The sequence below is a fragment of the Camelina sativa genome, chromosome 16, assembly GCF_030686135.1.
Source record: "Camelina sativa cultivar CO46 ecotype springtype chromosome 16, ASM3068613v1".
NCBI lineage: Eukaryota > Viridiplantae > Streptophyta > Magnoliopsida > Brassicales > Brassicaceae > Camelina > Camelina sativa.
In genome coordinates, this window is record NC_141895.1 from 6339014 (window position 1) to 6355428 (window position 16415).

Here is a 16415-nt window from a genome sequence, read left to right on the forward strand (position 1 = left end):
AATCGATTTTAAGATTTAAACTGGACAAACCAAGACTAATTCTCATTCGACTCGACCCGAAACCCGACCCGAACCAACTTTTTTGTTCGATTATGTTTGATGGAGTTTTTGAAAATCCAAATAACCGAAAAAACCGACCCGACCCAACCCTGGGGTCTAGGTGTAATGGAGATGGAGCATGTGCCCCACACTCATTCTTAATAATTCTTCAGTTTAATATATTTTGCATAACATATTTTAGCACATTTGGTAAAAAGTGTCACATTTTTTTTTAATCATTTTTTATGTTTTGTCCTTGTAAAAAAACTTTGTTAAAGTAAGTCTTCAGGTGTGCTCCATGTAAATTTTCCTCCTAGATCCGCCACAGCCCAACCCGTATACCCAAACTCGCACACCTAAAGTAACATTGAACTATTGGAGAGTGTCGTCCGGGAGGATGTTTATCCATTCAATACATATGCGTCAGAAGTCTTTAATTTCATGCTAAGAAAAATAAAATAAAATAAAAAGCCTATGCAATTATACATCATGAAATTTATCATTTCTATCATACTATTATTTAAATATATATATATTTTTTTGGAAAATATAAATTATAATTAAAGGTTGAATAGTGAGATGTGCACTAGAAACACATATAAATAAGACTTGTTGAAATAGTTTTAGATTTTTATAGGATTAAATACTGTCATGTGTCATCTATCGTTTGAAAAAAAAACCATCTATAGAAAAGCGATTTAAGTCAGTTTCCAAAATTACTTTCAAACTATTTAGACCTGAAATCGAAAAAGTTATCACAATGATCGTAGAAAATAGGTCGACAGCGAATTTTCGATGTGCAAATATCTGAGTACACATTTTGTTTTTGGTAGACTGACATAACATTAAAAAAAAAAACGTTGAAACTATTAATATTCTCGAATCATTAATAATAGTGGTTGTTGGAATTGATGGATAGTTGAAAAATTATGTACTCTATATGTATGACTATACTATAAGCTTACAATGATCACTACTCCATAGATTAGTAGTGTACCTTAGCCTAATTTATGGGTTCGAAAACGAAACCAAAATCAATAAAATATGTCACTACGTCTACGGCCATCAACTTCCTTCCCCTGTAGCTTTCTCTACCATTGAACCCACCACGTGTCTCGTTCTGTCCAACTAATTAAAATCATTCATTCCGGTCCACCGTAAACAGAACAAGGCTGAGAAACACTCGATAACTCACCCCACCACAACACCCTCCTCTTCTTCTCTCCTTTTATATAATAACTCTTTGCGTCTTCTCTCGGCTACTACTACTAACTTACTTATACCCGCGTCTTCTTCATCACTCTTAAAACAAAAATCTTAATTAATTAAACACTAATCTTTCGCCATTAATCTCATTAAATCCGACAAGAAGACAATGATGCAATCGCAATGCGTATACGCTTGAGCAAAGAAACAAAAAAGAAAAGTGGTAAATCATTATAATCATATATCCAAAATCCAAACAGTGAAGCAATAGTTTTACCATATCGAAAGCGAAAGCAATAGTTTTACCAATTTTTTTTTTATAATTATTTTGGCGAAATCTGTGTAGGTTTGTTTGTGAGATAATGCAGTAACACAAAGCGGTGAAGCAACAACAGGTGAATCAGAAAAAAAGATGCTTATCTCTGTTTACAAGCAAATTCGTGTTTATTATATATAGATTTTTAATAAGAGCAACAACGGAATCGAATCAGCATCGATCGATTTCTCAAAGGATGCAAATAATGGTTAAAGGAGGAAGGAAGATGAAGATGATGTTACTACTAGTTCTTCAGATAGTGGTGGCGGTTACGGCGGCGAATGTAACGTACGACCACCGTGCTTTAGTAATCGACGGGAAACGGAAGATTCTGATCTCTGGCTCTATTCATTATCCTCGGAGCACTCCTGAGGTAAACTACTACACTCTTGTAACGCATGTGACAGCCTGTATAATACTAATAATAACAAACTCTGTTTTTTTTTTTTTTTTTTTTTTTTTCATTTAATTGTGATTTTTTTTTTTTTTTTTTTGGTTTTGGTGTTGCAGATGTGGCCAGACCTGATACAGAAATCAAAAGACGGTGGTTTAGATGTTATCGAGACGTACGTGTTCTGGAGTGGTCACGAACCGGAGAAAAACAAGGTCGGTTCGGTTTTTTTTTTTTGTATTTTTCCTTTATTATCTATTTTTGGAGTTTTCTCTGAGTTTGTAATTTTTTGTTTGCAGTATAATTTTGAAGGAAGATACGATTTAGTGAAATTTGTTAAGTTAGCTGCTAAAGCTGGTCTCTATGTTCACCTACGAATTGGTCCTTACGTCTGTGCTGAATGGAATTACGGGTAAAAAATTCGGGTTAAAATCTGTCTTCGGTTTGATTGATTTATTAATATCTCTTGAGTGATTGTTTTTTTCTTCTGTGTGTGTGCAACAGTGGTTTCCCAGTGTGGCTGCATTTTGTACCTGGGATTAAGTTTCGAACTGATAATGAGCCATTTAAGGTAATGGTTTAGGTGATGTGTCATTTATAGATTTTTGGTTTCTTTAGTTGTATTGTGTAGTTGTTAGAAGATGGGTTTGGTTTGTGTGTGTTGCAGGCGGAAATGCAGAGATTTACCACTAAGATTGTTGATTTGATGAAGCAAGAAAAGCTTTATGCATCACAAGGAGGTCCAATCATTCTCTCTCAGGTTATTATTTCTCTGAGAACTAATTGAAAAATCTACTTGTTGTATTGTAACATCTCTTAGGATTCTTCTTTTTGTGTTTTTTTTGTTTGATGTTAGATTGAGAATGAATACGGGAATATTGATTCAGCGTATGGTGCTGCTGCGAAAAGTTATATCAAGTGGTCTGCTTCTATGGCTCTTTCACTAGATACTGGAGTACCTTGGAACATGTGTCAGCAAGCAGATGCTCCTGATCCCATGGTGAGTTTCTAATGATTCTAACTACTTTAGTAATTAATTGAATGTGGTAGTAGTAGTAAGTTCTTGGATAGGTAGTGTGTCAAATTTTGTGGTGGTTAGTCTTTCTGATTGAGACTTTCTTGCTGTTTGTTTTTTTTCTTTTTTTTTTCTTGGTAGATCAACACATGCAATGGTTTCTACTGTGACCAGTTTACTCCTAACTCAAAAAATAAACCCAAGATGTGGACAGAGAACTGGAGTGGATGGTCAGTCTCTTTTTGTCTTACTAATTTGTTTGTTTCCAAAGATGGCATTTTGACTTACTTTCTTGTACCAGGTTCCTTGGTTTTGGTGATCCTTCTCCTTACAGGCCAGTTGAAGATCTTGCATTCGCAGTTGCACGGTTTTACCAACGAGGAGGAACTTTCCAGAATTATTACATGGTAATAAACAAAACAAAAGCCAATTGTTTTCTTTATTAAGTTCCACAAGGCAATATTGAGCAAAGTGTTTAGATAAGTTGTTTTGGTTTTGTTTGGTTCAGTATCACGGTGGAACAAACTTTGATAGAACAAGTGGAGGACCCTTGATCTCGACTAGTTATGACTATGATGCTCCAATTGATGAATATGGTATGGATTCTACCACTGGGGACATCTTTGTTTACCACAAAAGTGTGTGGATTACTGAAGACATGTGATTCATTTTGTTGCAGGACTTCTTAGACAACCAAAATGGGGACACTTGCGAGATCTACACAAGGCGATCAAGCTTTGTGAAGGCTCATTGATTGCCTCAGATCCAACAATTACATCTTTGGGTTCAAATTTGGAGGTAATAATACTTTCATGTTATTCTGCTGCTTGACAAATGCTCTGATTTTAACCAGAAAAAAATGGTAATTCTAAATATGTAATCTTTTGTCTTTATAGGCTGCTGTATATAAGACATCTGGAACATGTGCTGCTTTTCTTGCAAATGTTGGCACGAAATCTGATGCAACTGTGACTTTCAATGGACAATCATATCACTTGCCTGCATGGTCCGTAAGCATCTTGCCGGATTGCAAAAATGTAGCTTTCAACACCGCAAAGGTCTGTTCAATAGTATCTTAAAACTGTTAAGCTCATTACCACTTACCATATTTCCCTTAGGAACAACCGACTAATTTTGATATATGTTCTGCATATCTAGATAAATTCTGCAACCGTTTCTGCCGCATTTGCCCGTCAATCATTGAAGCCTGATGGTGGTTCATCTGGGGAGTTAGGTTCACAATGGAGTTATATTAAAGAACCTATTGGAATTTCAAAGACTGATGCATTCTTGAAACCTGGATTGCTAGAGCAGATCAACACAACAGCTGACAAAAGCGATTATTTGTGGTATTCCCTAAGGTAGTGTAGGCCTAGGCCAATTTTCTCAGCAATTTCTCTTCTTGGAAAAGATGCTTGGTTCTGTTCTTATACCTACTTCCTCCATTCCTTATGTTAGTTAACAGAGCTTTTATGTGTGTGTTTTAATCTCTAACAGGATGGATATTAAAGGCGATGAGACTTTCCTTGATGAAGGATCTAAAGCCGTCCTTCACATTGAATCTATTGGTCAAGTGGTCTATGCTTTTATAAATGGAAAACTTGCAGGTACATCATTACTCTTGAGTTTTCACAAGCAGTTGAAATTAAGTTTGGAACTGAGTTTCTTGACTATATTAGTGATACACACTTTTTCCGTTGCAGGAAGCGGACATGGCAAACAAAAGATTACTTTAGATATCCCGATTGATCTTATAGCCGGGAAGAACACAATTGATCTCCTTAGTGTGACCGTAGGGCTTGCGGTACGTTATCTTCGTTTCTAATCTGCAAAACACTGGATTCTCCAATAGCAGAAAATGTCAACATTAATGCACAAGATGTTTACTAGGCAGGATTAACTCAATCAATGCATTTTACTTATTCCCCAGAACTATGGAGCTTTCTTTGACTTAGTGGGAGCCGGTATAACCGGACCTGTGACACTTAAAAGTGCAAAAAGTGGTAGCTCAATAGATTTGGCTTCACAGCAATGGACTTATCAGGTTGGACTCAAAGGGGAAGACACAGGTTTGGCAACTGGAGATTCTTCTGAATGGGTTTCAAAGACTCCTTTGCCCACTAAACAGCCACTAGTTTGGTACAAAACAACATTTGATGCTCCTTCTGGAAGCGAGCCAGTAGCGATAGACTTCACGGGTACAGGAAAGGGTATTGCGTGGGTGAATGGACAGAGCATAGGTAGGTACTGGCCAACCAGTATCGCAGGAAACAACGGTTGCACTGATTCATGTGACTACAGAGGATCTTACAGTGCAAACAAATGCCTCAAGAACTGTGGAAAACCTTCACAGACGCTGTAAGTAGTAATCTTCACAGACGTTGATTATTCTGTATTAAACGCTTCTTCAATAAGCCTAAGTACTGTAACTGTCTTTTGTAGGTATCACGTACCTCGCTCGTGGCTAAAACCGAGCGAGAACACACTTGTTCTTTTGGAAGAGATGGGAGGAGATCCAACACAAATATCTTTCACGACAAAACAAACAGGAAGCAGCCTGTGTCTAATGGTGTCACAGTCTCATCCAGCGCCTGTGGACACATGGACTTCCGGCTCTAAAATCTCGAAGAAAAAGAGAACCAGACCGGTTCTTTCCTTACAATGTCCTGTCTCCACTCAGGTCATATCTTCTATAAAATTTGCAAGCTTCGGTACACCAAAAGGTACTTGCGGTAGCTTCACCCACGGCCATTGCAACAGCTCTCGCTCTCTCTCCCTTGTTCAAAAGGTCTTCATCTCACTTTTATCTACTCTTTTTATCCTAACGACATTCATTTCCTCTCGATTTATTTATACTTTGGGTGTGACATATGATGACAGGCATGTATTGGTTTGAGGAGTTGCAATCTTGAAGTCTCGACTAGAGTCTTCGGAGAACCTTGTCGTGGCGTCGTGAAGACCTTAGCTGTTGAAGCTTCTTGTTCATAAGCTCCCGCAGATTTAACATAATAAGTTTGTAATAATTGTTGAAAATAAAGCAAATGAAATGGATAATGTAGCTTTATTATATGGTCTTTGAATCAATTTTGAATATTTGTTTACACCAAATAAAAAAGGTCACTATTTGTCGGTAACTTTATACTAAAAATCTAAAATCATAAATAGGATTGGGAGACTAAAATTGGTATAGAAAATTTAAAACCAAACCGAAACTAATTAATTAAATTCAGATGATTGGACTGAACGAAAATCATCTAAACCGGGTAGGGTTAATGGTCTGAGTCTCTGATACGATTTGAAACTCCATCACTTTCTCGAGCATCAACCGCCACTTCCAATGGCGTCATCATCATCAATCGACGAGCTTCCTTCGTCCGCCGTCGAAACCCTAACCTCCCAGACTCCTTCCACCACCACTGAACCTCTTCCAATGGAAACATCGTCAATAGAAATCAATGGGATTCCATCAGCGACCAAAACCCTAACACCTCCTCCTCCGGCCGAGCCAAGTCCAATGGAGACATCATCAATCGAAGATCTTCATCCTTCTCCCTTCGATCCAATTCAATCGTCCGATTCACTACCAACGGATAACAGCGAAGCCGTCGGGGTAAAACGGAAACGAGCCGATGACGAGAAGACCGATCTCGAATCGTCGGAGACGAAGGTTACTCTTTCGCCGTGGTGGAAGACGAGTCTTTGTTCTTACTTTAGGCGTGAGGCTTCGTGTAGCCATGGGAACGAGTGTAAGTACGCTCACGGTGAGGCAGAGCTCCGAATGAAACCGGATAATACTTGGGATCCGACTTCTGAGCGTGGTAAGAAGGCCAAGGCGATGAAGATGACTGAGCACGAAGTGAAAGAAGATGAAGAGGTTTTGTTCACTGAGCAGATGATGGAATCAATCGATGATGATGGTAGTGTTTTTGATTTGTCGCTAAGTAAATGTTTGGTGCATTTACCTAGAAAATGGCAATCAGATGAATTGAAGACCTTCTTAGGAGAGCAGGTAAATAAAGTCTTAGTCTTTGGTTTTATATTTGAGGAATTTGAATTAAATGTGTTCATGTTAGTGTAGTTGAATAGAACTTTGCGAATTCAGTGATTGATTGATTCATTCATTCATCTTTGTAGGGAGTTCAATATAAGTCTGCAAAGAAAAGAAGAGGAATGATGGTTGGTTTTGTGACATTTGAGAATGCAGAACAATTGCAGAGCGGCGTGGAGGTTGGTTTTTTTGGTTTGTTTGTTGAGCTTATATGTTTTGAGATATATCTGAGAATGTTGTTTCGTTAATCTGTTGAATTTTATTTGCAGATTTTGGATGGGAAAACTGTTAATAGCAATAATTTGAAGATCGCTGATGTTCTTCCCCGTACATTCGACAAGAAGGAAACGAAAAAATCCGTTAAAAGTGCTCGTGAAGCTGTGACACCCTTGGCTGACCTTCCTTATGCGGACCAGCTTGAACAAAAAAAGGCTTCTGTAGCGCAAATGCTGAAAAAACTTGTCAGTAATTTTCTCATGTTTGATTTGCGTTGGTGTTTGTTAGTTTCAACTTCAACAGAGTGATATTGATTGGAAATATAAATTCTTGGCAGGCGAGGAGTGCGCGTAAAGCTTGTCCAAATGGGGGTTCACTTCCAGAATGGGTCCTTACGTCTAGAGACAGAGGTAAGAAAACAAATCATTGTTGTGTTCTGGGATTACACTTCTTAGGTGTTGGTTGGTATATCTCTTTGAAGTTTTAATTGCATCCTGGCAAAGTTAATACTTGTGATCTCCATTCTAATTCATACATAAAATCTTTAGGTGGTCTTTCATGCAATCTCGAGGGCATAATAGAATCACCGATTACAGATGGCTACAGGAACAAGTGTGAGTTCTCGGTTGGATTATCTGTTCTGGGGAAGCCAACTGTTGGATTCAGTCTAGGAAACTTTTGGTAGACATACTTTCTTCTTCCCTGAAACTTGCGTTTTTCTTATTGTCACGGGAAAAACTAATGCAAGATCTTTCCAGTGCGGGTGTGACAGCAGTCGAGGAGCCTGTGAATTGCCCCAACATCTCTAAAATTGCTCTTCAATATGCTTCCATCTTTCAGAAGGTTATAGAAAACTCAAAGCTCCAAGTTTGGAATAGGTTTCACCATAGTGGGTTCTGGCGACAGTTCACGGTATGTGTATTGCAGGAAATGCTGTTATATTATAGCTCAAGCATGAGCATGACTTTACCTAATTAATGCTTTTCTTATACTTTGCTCAAAATAATTATATTAGGTTCGAGAAGGGAGGAAACCCGGCGTGTTTTCAAATGATGAAGATGCCGTTACAAGAATTGCGGAGGTTATGCTTATTGTTCAGGTTTGTGTCTTGTATGGTATTCGATGTTTTTCATTCATCCTACTATTATTTCTTGTTTTAATTTCTCTATCTCGTGTGAAACTATTCAGGTATGTTTAACAGGTTCTGATGAGGCAGAAGTGGCAACTGAGTTTAAAGAAATGGCGAAAGCGTTTGCTGAAGGAGCTAGAGCAAGCTCTCCAACTCTTCCTCTGACTGCATTAGTTGTTCAGGTGATTACTTATCCTCACTATTTATTTAAGCAAATTTAAAGAAAATGGATAATACAGTTTCCTAGTTCTAAGTCCCATTTTGTTATTAACTGCCTCTATCGCTCTTTCACAGAATCACACAGGAATATCAAATGTTGCACCACCCGATGCTCCACTGCAAGTGCTGCCTATTCCAATGTCAGATAATGGGACAAATCAGGAGCAGGCCACCAATGTCTTGACCGAAGCTCGGATTCATGATCATATTAACAACCTTCGGTTCAGCATTTCCCCAACAGCATTTTTTCAGGTAATAACTGGATCTTCACTAACAATACATTTCAAAATTCCTTTGAATATTGTTTAATTGATTTGAAAACTAAATATCCAGGTTAATACTGTCACAGCAGAAAAGTTATACTCAGTTGCTGGAGACTGGGCTGACCTTGGTCCCGACACTTTACTCTTCGATGTATGCTGTGGAACTGGAACAATCGGGCTTACACTGGCACATCGTGTTGGCATGGTAATACTCTGCTACTTGAACTTGCAAAACCGATTAGTACCAATCCTTACCGTGTTTGTTGATTTGGTTGAAGCAATTATACTTTGTTTAACTACATCTGGTGACCAAAACTATAAAAGTGGGTACAACTGGTGCTGTGTTAAAGGTTTTGGTGCTAACCTATTAGGCTCTTACAGGTAATTGGCATAGAAATGAATGCTTCGGCTGTAGTAGATGCTGAACGGAATGCAACGATCAATGGCATTAGCAACTGCAAGTTCATCTGCGCAAAGGCATGTATTTGACAATAACATATCTCATAGTTGGTTCCATTATCTTAATCTTTATTCATGGTAGTTTGTTGGCTTTGTTATACAGGCAGAGAGTGTGATGAGCTCTCTACTTAAACAGTACTTCGATGTGACTGAAATGGAAGAAGCTAAGCCTTTAAGTAATGCTAACGACAAACAAATTCCCTCAACAGAAGAAATGTCAAACTCAGAGCATGTAGCTGATCAAAACCTACCTCCTCCATACACTGGAGTAGAAGACCTTCAAGATAATGCACAGAAGGATTCCTCGTCCATAGAACCGGAAAAATCTATAAAACCACAGTTCAAAAACGTGGTTGCTATAGTTGATCCACCTCGTTCTGGACTTCATCCAGCTGTAATCAAAGCTCTTAGAACCCATCCCCGGCTAAAGAGGCTTGTGTTAGTCCCTTCTCTAAACACTCGCTACCACAAACTCGGTTACATGGACTCTGTTTCCTCTCTTTGCTTAACACCAGAATTGCCCATCTTTGCTTTGATGCAGGTACATTTCGTGCAACCCCGAAACGCTAGTGGCAAACGCGATAGAGCTTTGCACGCCATCATTTGATGAAGCGGATAGAGGAAACAAAAGTTACCGAGGGAACAAGAGAATAGGCATTGCCGGTTTGGCTCGACGTAGAGCCCAGTCAATGCCAACTTCTGAGCCTTTTAGACCTGTCAAAGCTATGGCCGTTGACCTTTTTCCCCACACTGACCACTGTGAAATGGTAATGCTCCTTGAGAGGTAAGAATATGCAATAAACTCTATAAGACAATGATGTAGCACCAAAAGAACAAGCAACAACTATTTTTGTTTTACATAAAACACAGTTTAAGGATTATATATGTTTTACATTTTTGAGAAGTGAAACAAGTTTTTTAAATCCAAAAAAAAACATGGCTCTTTTAAAGGAACTCTCCTTCAGTAAAGTAAGTGTAACGAGCTCTGGTCATGTTATCTCTTCGTTTCTTGTAAATAAGAGCTCCGATAACAATCGCTCCTACTCCCAATATTGTTCCAATGGCGATTCCGGCTTTCTTCAATCCACTCATTCCGCTATCTTCACCATTTGTGTCCTCGTATTCATCGCCGCCCTCGTCGCTTGCTTTGATGTCATTTGACATCCCCAATTCCGGTGCAGGAGATGGAGCATACTCTGTTTCCGGGTCAGAATCATCATCGTCGTCATCATCGTCAGATGGAGCAGGAGCGGGTGCTTGTCCAGGAGATGATAGAGATGGTGACGGAGCAGGGGGAGATTCCGGGTGAGGAGGTGGCGGTGAAGGTGATGGAGAATCTGCGAAGGATTCAGGTGATGAAACCGGTGGCTGAGGGGAATCTGCTTCTGGTGAAAAAGACGGTGGCAGAGGAGAATCTGCTTCCGGTGATGAAGATGGTGGCAAAGGAGAAGAATCCTTTAAAGATTCATGTCCCGGCGAGACAGCTGGTGACGGAGAATCCTCCTGAGCGTGCGCAAATTGGAGAGTTAGGAGGAGATACATTGATAGCATAACAATGAAACCGAGCTTTTTCGCCATTGCGACACAATGTGGATTGATCAATACACCAATTGGGGAATTGCTTTTCTTGTTACGGAAGAACAAAGGGGAGGGAGAGAATGGTTATGGAAGAAGCTAAATCAAAATAAACAAATACATGTTTCTGTTGAATTGTAAAATCAACAAATATGTAAAAAGTTATTTTATTTCGTTTGATCCACCCATGTCTAACGCATTACGCAGCGTTCAGATTTCAAACTTGGATGCATGTCTTTTTTTTCTTTCTTTCTCCTTTCTATTTATAACACTTGTAGATGTACTTATGCCATTTTTTAATCTTTTTTTTGTCTGTTTATTAAATCAACAAGTAGTAATATATATATATATATATACAACCCGAACAAATGTTTTCCCCATAGTTTTAATGTTAAACTGGTAGGAAAACCAGTTTTGGAGCTATAATATTTTTCACTTATCTCAGTTCGAATTACTAAAAATATATAGACTGGAGAAAGTAAATCATTCCCTATACTTATTCTGAATTATATCATTCCAACCCAATATGAGGTCTATATCTATAGGCCACAAAATATAGTCATTTCTTCTTGCTCCAAGGTGAGCTCCACGGATTCACCTTAATACAGTAAGAGTGGAACATAATGCTGCTTGTAAAGAGGAGAGAACAACAACCCTTTAAGATGAAATTAGAGGAGTCAACTAGTTAAGATGATGTCAAATAATTAGCATGAAATTAGAAGAATAAAAAACTTTAACAACCAATAATAATACATCATGTGTCTTACTGTTCCCCATTTTTGTTTATTCAACATTTTGAAAAAATTCAACATGGTATAATTCACATAGATTTTTTTTTCATTTTTAACACCCTCATTGTATGAATTCAATATTTGACTTCATAATTCAACACTTCCATTGTACAAAGTCTCAATGATTAAGAAAAATATTCACCCTTTATGTGGTGCATATAGCTCTCGAATCCCATCAAAAATCAAATAAAAGGATATGAGTGTCCTATGTCTCTACAAATACTCTAACCAAACCCTAAACTCGATCTCAGGATGCATGTATCAAGAAATATTCAGCCCTTATAAATCTTACCTTTGGATGTTCTCCTCGACCGGTGAAAATCTTGCTTGGCTCAATCTTGAAGTTAACTTCCTCCTAATTAACACTATCGACAATGATCCACTTGAATTTATGCTCAAGCTGCTTTAAATGAGTCAACCGTTTCTACATACAAAGAATACAACAGTCATAATAGACTCTTAAACAAGAACAATGGTTGTTGATATCATATTGTAAAGATTAAAAACATACAAGAGTATTACTCCTCTTTTTCTCTTCTAAAATTCATTCGTAGATTTTGGTGAAATCACAATCTTCCAAGGATTTCTCCCAACTCTCTTCCCAAGAGATTTGGACCAATCTTCCCAAACATTTTCAGTGCACTTAGGCTTATGGATGAAATAGGTGTGGGTGAAATAGGCAAAGAGGGTGACCATCTCTTTTTGCTCCAAGGTGAGCTCCACGGGTTCACCTTGGTACAAGACTGGAACATGATGTTGCTTGTAGAGGAGAAAGAACAACTACCCTTTATGATGAAATTAGAGGAGTCAAATAGTTAGGATGATGTCAAATAGTTAGGATAAAATTAAAAGTATAAAAAACTTTAACAACCAATAATAATGCATTATGTGTCCTAGTGATCTCCATTTTTGTTTATTTAACGTTGTTTAATCCACATAGATTTTTTTTCATTTTTCAACACCCATATTGTATGAATTCAACAGTTGAATTCTTAATTCAATACCTTCATTGTACATAGTCTCAATGATTAAGAAAAATATTCACCCTTTATATAGTACATATAGCTCTCGACTCCCATCAGAAATCAAATACAAGGATATGGGTGTCCTATGTCTCTATGAATACTCTAACAAAACCCTAATCTCGATCTTAGGATGCATGTATCAAGAAATATTCAGCACTTATAAATCTTACCTTTGGGTGTTCTCCTCGACCGGTGAAAATCTTGCTTGGCTCAATCTTGAAGTTAACTTCCTCCTATTTAACACCATCGACAATGATCCACTTGAAATTATGCTCAAGCTGCTTTATATGAGTCAAGCGTTCCTACATACTAGGAATACAACAGTCATAATAGACTCTTAAACAAGAACAACGGTTGTTGATATCATATTGTAAAGATTAAAAACATGCAAGAGTATTACTCCTCTTTTTCTCTTCTAAAATTCATTCGTAGATTTTGATGAAATCACAATCTTCCAAGGATTTCACCATACTCTCTTCCCAAGAGATTTGGACCATCTGCCAAAACATTTTTAGTGAACTTAGGCTTAAGGATGAAATATGTGTGTAAAATGGGCAAAGAGGGTGGCAATCTCTTCTTGATCCAAGATGAGCTCCACAGGTTCACCTTGGAACAAGAGTGGAAAATGATGTTGATTGTAGAGGGGAGGGAACAACAACCCTTTAGGATGATATTAGAGGAGTCAAATAGTTAGGATGATGTAAAATAGTCAGGATGAAATTAGCAGTATAAAAAACTTTAACAACTAATAATAATGCATCATGTGTCCTACTGGTCCCCATTTTTGTTTAATCCACATATATTTTTTTTCATTTTTCAACACCCTCATTGTTAAATTCAATAGTTGAATTTATAATCCAACACCTCCATTGTACATAGGCTCAATGATTCAAAAAACTATTGACCATTTATATGGTACATATAGCTCTCGACTCCCATAAGAAATCAATAACAAGGATATGGGTCATGTCTCTACAAATACTCTAATCAAACCCTAACCTCGATCTCAGGATGCATGTATCAAGAAATATTTAGTCCTTATAAATCTTACCTTTGGGTGTTCTCCTCGACCTGTGAAAATCTTGCTTGGCTCAATCTTGAATTTAACTTCCTCCAATTTAAAACCATCAACAGTGATCCACTTGAATTTATGCTCAAGCTGCTTTATATGAGTCAACCGTTCCTACATACAAGGAATACACCAGTCATAATAGACTCTTAAACAAGAACAACGGTTGTTGATATCGTATTGTAAAGTTTAAAAACATACAAGAGTATTACTCCTTTTTTTCTCTTGTAAATTTCATTCGTAGATTTTGGTGAAATCACAATCTTCCAAGGATTTCACCCTACTCTCTTCCCAAGAGATTTGGACCAATCTGCCCATTTCAGTGAACTTAGACTTATGGATGAAATAGATGTGAATGAAATAGGCAAAGAGGGTGACCATCTCTTTTTGCTCCAAGGTGAGCTCCACGGGTTCACCTTGGTACAGGAGTGGAACATGATGCTGCTAGTAGAGGGGAGGGAACAACTACCCTTTAAGATGAAATTAGAGGAGTCAAATAGTTAGGATGATGTCAAATAGTTAGGATGCAATTAGAAGTATAAAAAACTTTAACAACAAATAATAATGCATCATGTGTCCTAGCGGTCTCCATTATTGTTTATTTAACATGGTTTAATCCACATATATTTTTTTTATTTTTCAACAGTTGAATTCATAATTAAACACCTTTATTGTACATAGTGTTAATGATTAAGAAAAATATTCACCCTTTATATAGTACATATAGCTCTAGACTCCCATCAGAAATCAAATACAAGGATATGGGTGTCCTATGTCGCTACAAATACTCTAACCAAACCATAACATCAATCTCATGATGAATGTATCAAGAAATATTCAGCCCTTATAAATCTTACCTTTGGGTGTTCTCCTCGACCGGTGAAAATCTTGCTTGGCTCAATCTTGAAGTTAATTTCCTCTTAATTAACACCATCGACAGTGATCCACTTGAATTTATGCTCAAGCTACTTTATATGAGTCAATTGTTCCTACATACAAGGAATACAACAGTCATAATACACTCTTAAACAAGAACAATGGTTGTTGATATCATATTGTAAAGATTAAAAATATACAAGAGTATTACTCCTCTTTTTCTCTTCTAAAATTCAATCGTAGATTTTGGTGAAATCACAATCTTCCAAAGATTTCACCCTACTCTCTTCCCCAAGAGATTTGGGCCAATCTGCCCAAACATTTTCAGTGAATTTAGGCTTATGGATGAAATATGTGTGAGTGAAATAGGCAAAGAGGGTGGTCATCTCTTCTTGTCCAAGATGTGCTCCACAGGTTCACCTTGGTACAAGAGTGGAAAATGATGATGCTTGTAGAGGGGAGGGAACAACAATCCTTTAGGATGATATTAGAGGAATCAAATAGTTAGGATGATGTAAAATAGTCAGGATGAAATTAGAAGTATAAAAAACTTTAACAACCAATAATAATGCATCATGTGTCCTACTGGTCCCCATTTTTGTTTATTCAACATGTTGAAAAAATGTACAATGGTTTAATCCAAATAGATTTTTTTTTCATTTTTCAACACCCTCATTGTATGAATTCAACATTTGAATTTATAATTCAACACATCCATTGTACATAGTCTCAATGATTAAGAAAAATATTCACCGTTCATATAGTACATATAGCTCTCGACTCCCATCAGAAATCAAATACAAGGATATGGGTATCCTATGTCTCGACAAATCTTCAAACCAAACCCTAACCTCGATCGCAGGATGCATGTATGAGGAAATATTCAGTTCTTATAAATCTTACCTTTGGGTGTTCTCCTCGATCGGTGAAAATCTTGCTTTGCTCAGTCTTGAAGTTAACTTCCTCCTATTTAACACCATCGACAGTGATCCACTTGAATTTATGCTCAAGCCGCTTTATAAGAGTCTACCGTTCCTACATACAAGGTATACAACAGTCATAATAGACTATGAAACAAGAACAATGATTGCTGATATCATATTGTAAAGATTAAAAACATACATGAGTATTACTACTTTTTTTCTCTTCTAAAATCCATTCGTAGATTTTGGTGAAATCACAATCTTCCAAGGATTTCACCCTACTCTCTTCCCCAAAAGATTTGGACCAATCTGCCCAAACATTTTCAGTGAACTTAGGCTTATGGATGCAATAGGTGTGAGTGAAATAGGAAAAGAGGGTGACCATCTCTTTTTGCTCCAAGGTGAGCTCCACGGGTTCACCTTGGTACAAGAGTTGAACATGATGCTGCTTGTAGAGCGGAGGGGACAACTACCCTTTAGTCTGAAATTAGAGGAGTCAAATAGTTAGGATGATGTCAAATAGTTAGGATGAAATTAGAAGTATAAAAAATTTTAACAACCAATAATAATGCATCATATGTCCTAGCAGTCTCCATTACTGTTTATTTAACATGGTTTAATCCACACAGATTTTTTTTTTCATTTTTCAACACCCACATATTATGAATTTAACAGTTGAATTCATAATTAAACACCTTCATTGTACATAGTCTCAATGATTAAGAAAAATATTCACCCTTTATATAGTACATATAGCTCTCGACTCCCATCAGAAATCAAATACAAGGATATGGGTGTCCTATGTCTCTACAACTACTCTAACCAAACCATAACATCAATCTCAGGATGCATGTA

General features: G+C 37.3%; 3 protein-coding genes across 4 annotated transcripts; 2 read left to right on the forward strand and 1 right to left on the reverse strand.

The window, feature by feature from the left end:
- Nucleotides 1–1011: 1011 nt before the first annotated feature.
- On the forward strand, nt 1012–6161 carry LOC104750051 (beta-galactosidase 8). The gene is made up of 19 exons (XM_010471776.2): nt 1012–1468; nt 1592–1640; nt 1737–1934; nt 2072–2167; nt 2252–2364; nt 2457–2523; nt 2620–2712; nt 2809–2952; nt 3109–3197; nt 3269–3374; nt 3476–3563; nt 3647–3765; nt 3864–4025; nt 4126–4328; nt 4465–4574; nt 4671–4771; nt 4898–5325; nt 5410–5755; nt 5848–6161. Exons 3-19 carry the CDS (start codon nt 1758–1760, stop codon nt 5953–5955), a joined length of 2550 nt encoding a protein of 849 aa, XP_010470078.1. The 5' UTR covers nt 1012–1468; nt 1592–1640; nt 1737–1757; the 3' UTR covers nt 5956–6161.
- On the forward strand, nt 6149–10251 carry LOC104750052 (zinc finger CCCH domain-containing protein 24). 2 transcript variants are annotated; one of them, XM_087493335.1, is made up of 13 exons: nt 6149–6976; nt 7102–7194; nt 7285–7476; nt 7569–7641; nt 7780–7912; nt 7990–8143; nt 8247–8330; nt 8420–8542; nt 8655–8831; nt 8913–9047; nt 9224–9319; nt 9405–9739; nt 9843–10251. In XM_087493335.1, the coding sequence occupies exons 1-13, from the start codon at nt 6305–6307 to the stop codon at nt 10087–10089; spliced, it is 2514 nt and encodes an 837-aa protein (XP_087349461.1). In that variant the 5' UTR covers nt 6149–6304; the 3' UTR covers nt 10090–10251. The 2 variants fall into 2 exon arrangements, with proteins under 2 accessions (XP_087349461.1, XP_087349460.1); XM_087493334.1 differs by lacking the exon at nt 9843–10251 and having other exon boundaries at nt 9224–9323; nt 9409–9547.
- Nucleotides 10109–11194, reverse strand: LOC104750053 (uncharacterized). Its single transcript, XM_010471779.3, has one exon. The coding sequence runs from the start codon at nt 10877–10879 to the stop codon at nt 10247–10249; it is 633 nt and encodes a 210-aa protein (XP_010470081.1). The 5' UTR covers nt 10880–11194; the 3' UTR covers nt 10109–10246.
- Nucleotides 11195–16415: the final 5221 nt, after the last annotated feature.

Excerpts from the sequence above, each read along its gene's own strand:
- LOC104750051 (XM_010471776.2), top strand. The coding sequence starts at position 1,758 with ATGCAAATAATGGTTAAAGGAGGAAGGAAGATGAAGATGATGTTACTA. Across the intron at positions 2,713-2,808 it reads GTCCAATCATTCTCTCTCAG|ATTGAGAATGAATACGGGAA; the intron begins GTTATTATTTCT and ends GTTTGATGTTAG. Across the intron at positions 3,766-3,863 it reads CTTTGGGTTCAAATTTGGAG|GCTGCTGTATATAAGACATC; the intron begins GTAATAATACTT and ends TTGTCTTTATAG.
- LOC104750052 (XM_087493335.1), top strand. The coding sequence starts at position 6,305 with ATGGCGTCATCATCATCAATCGACGAGCTTCCTTCGTCCGCCGTCGAA. Across the intron at positions 7,195-7,284 it reads AATTGCAGAGCGGCGTGGAG|ATTTTGGATGGGAAAACTGT; the intron begins GTTGGTTTTTTT and ends TTTTATTTGCAG. Across the intron at positions 8,144-8,246 it reads GGTTCTGGCGACAGTTCACG|GTTCGAGAAGGGAGGAAACC; the intron begins GTATGTGTATTG and ends TAATTATATTAG.
- LOC104750053 (XM_010471779.3), bottom strand. The coding sequence starts at position 10,879 with ATGGCGAAAAAGCTCGGTTTCATTGTTATGCTATCAATGTATCTCCTC.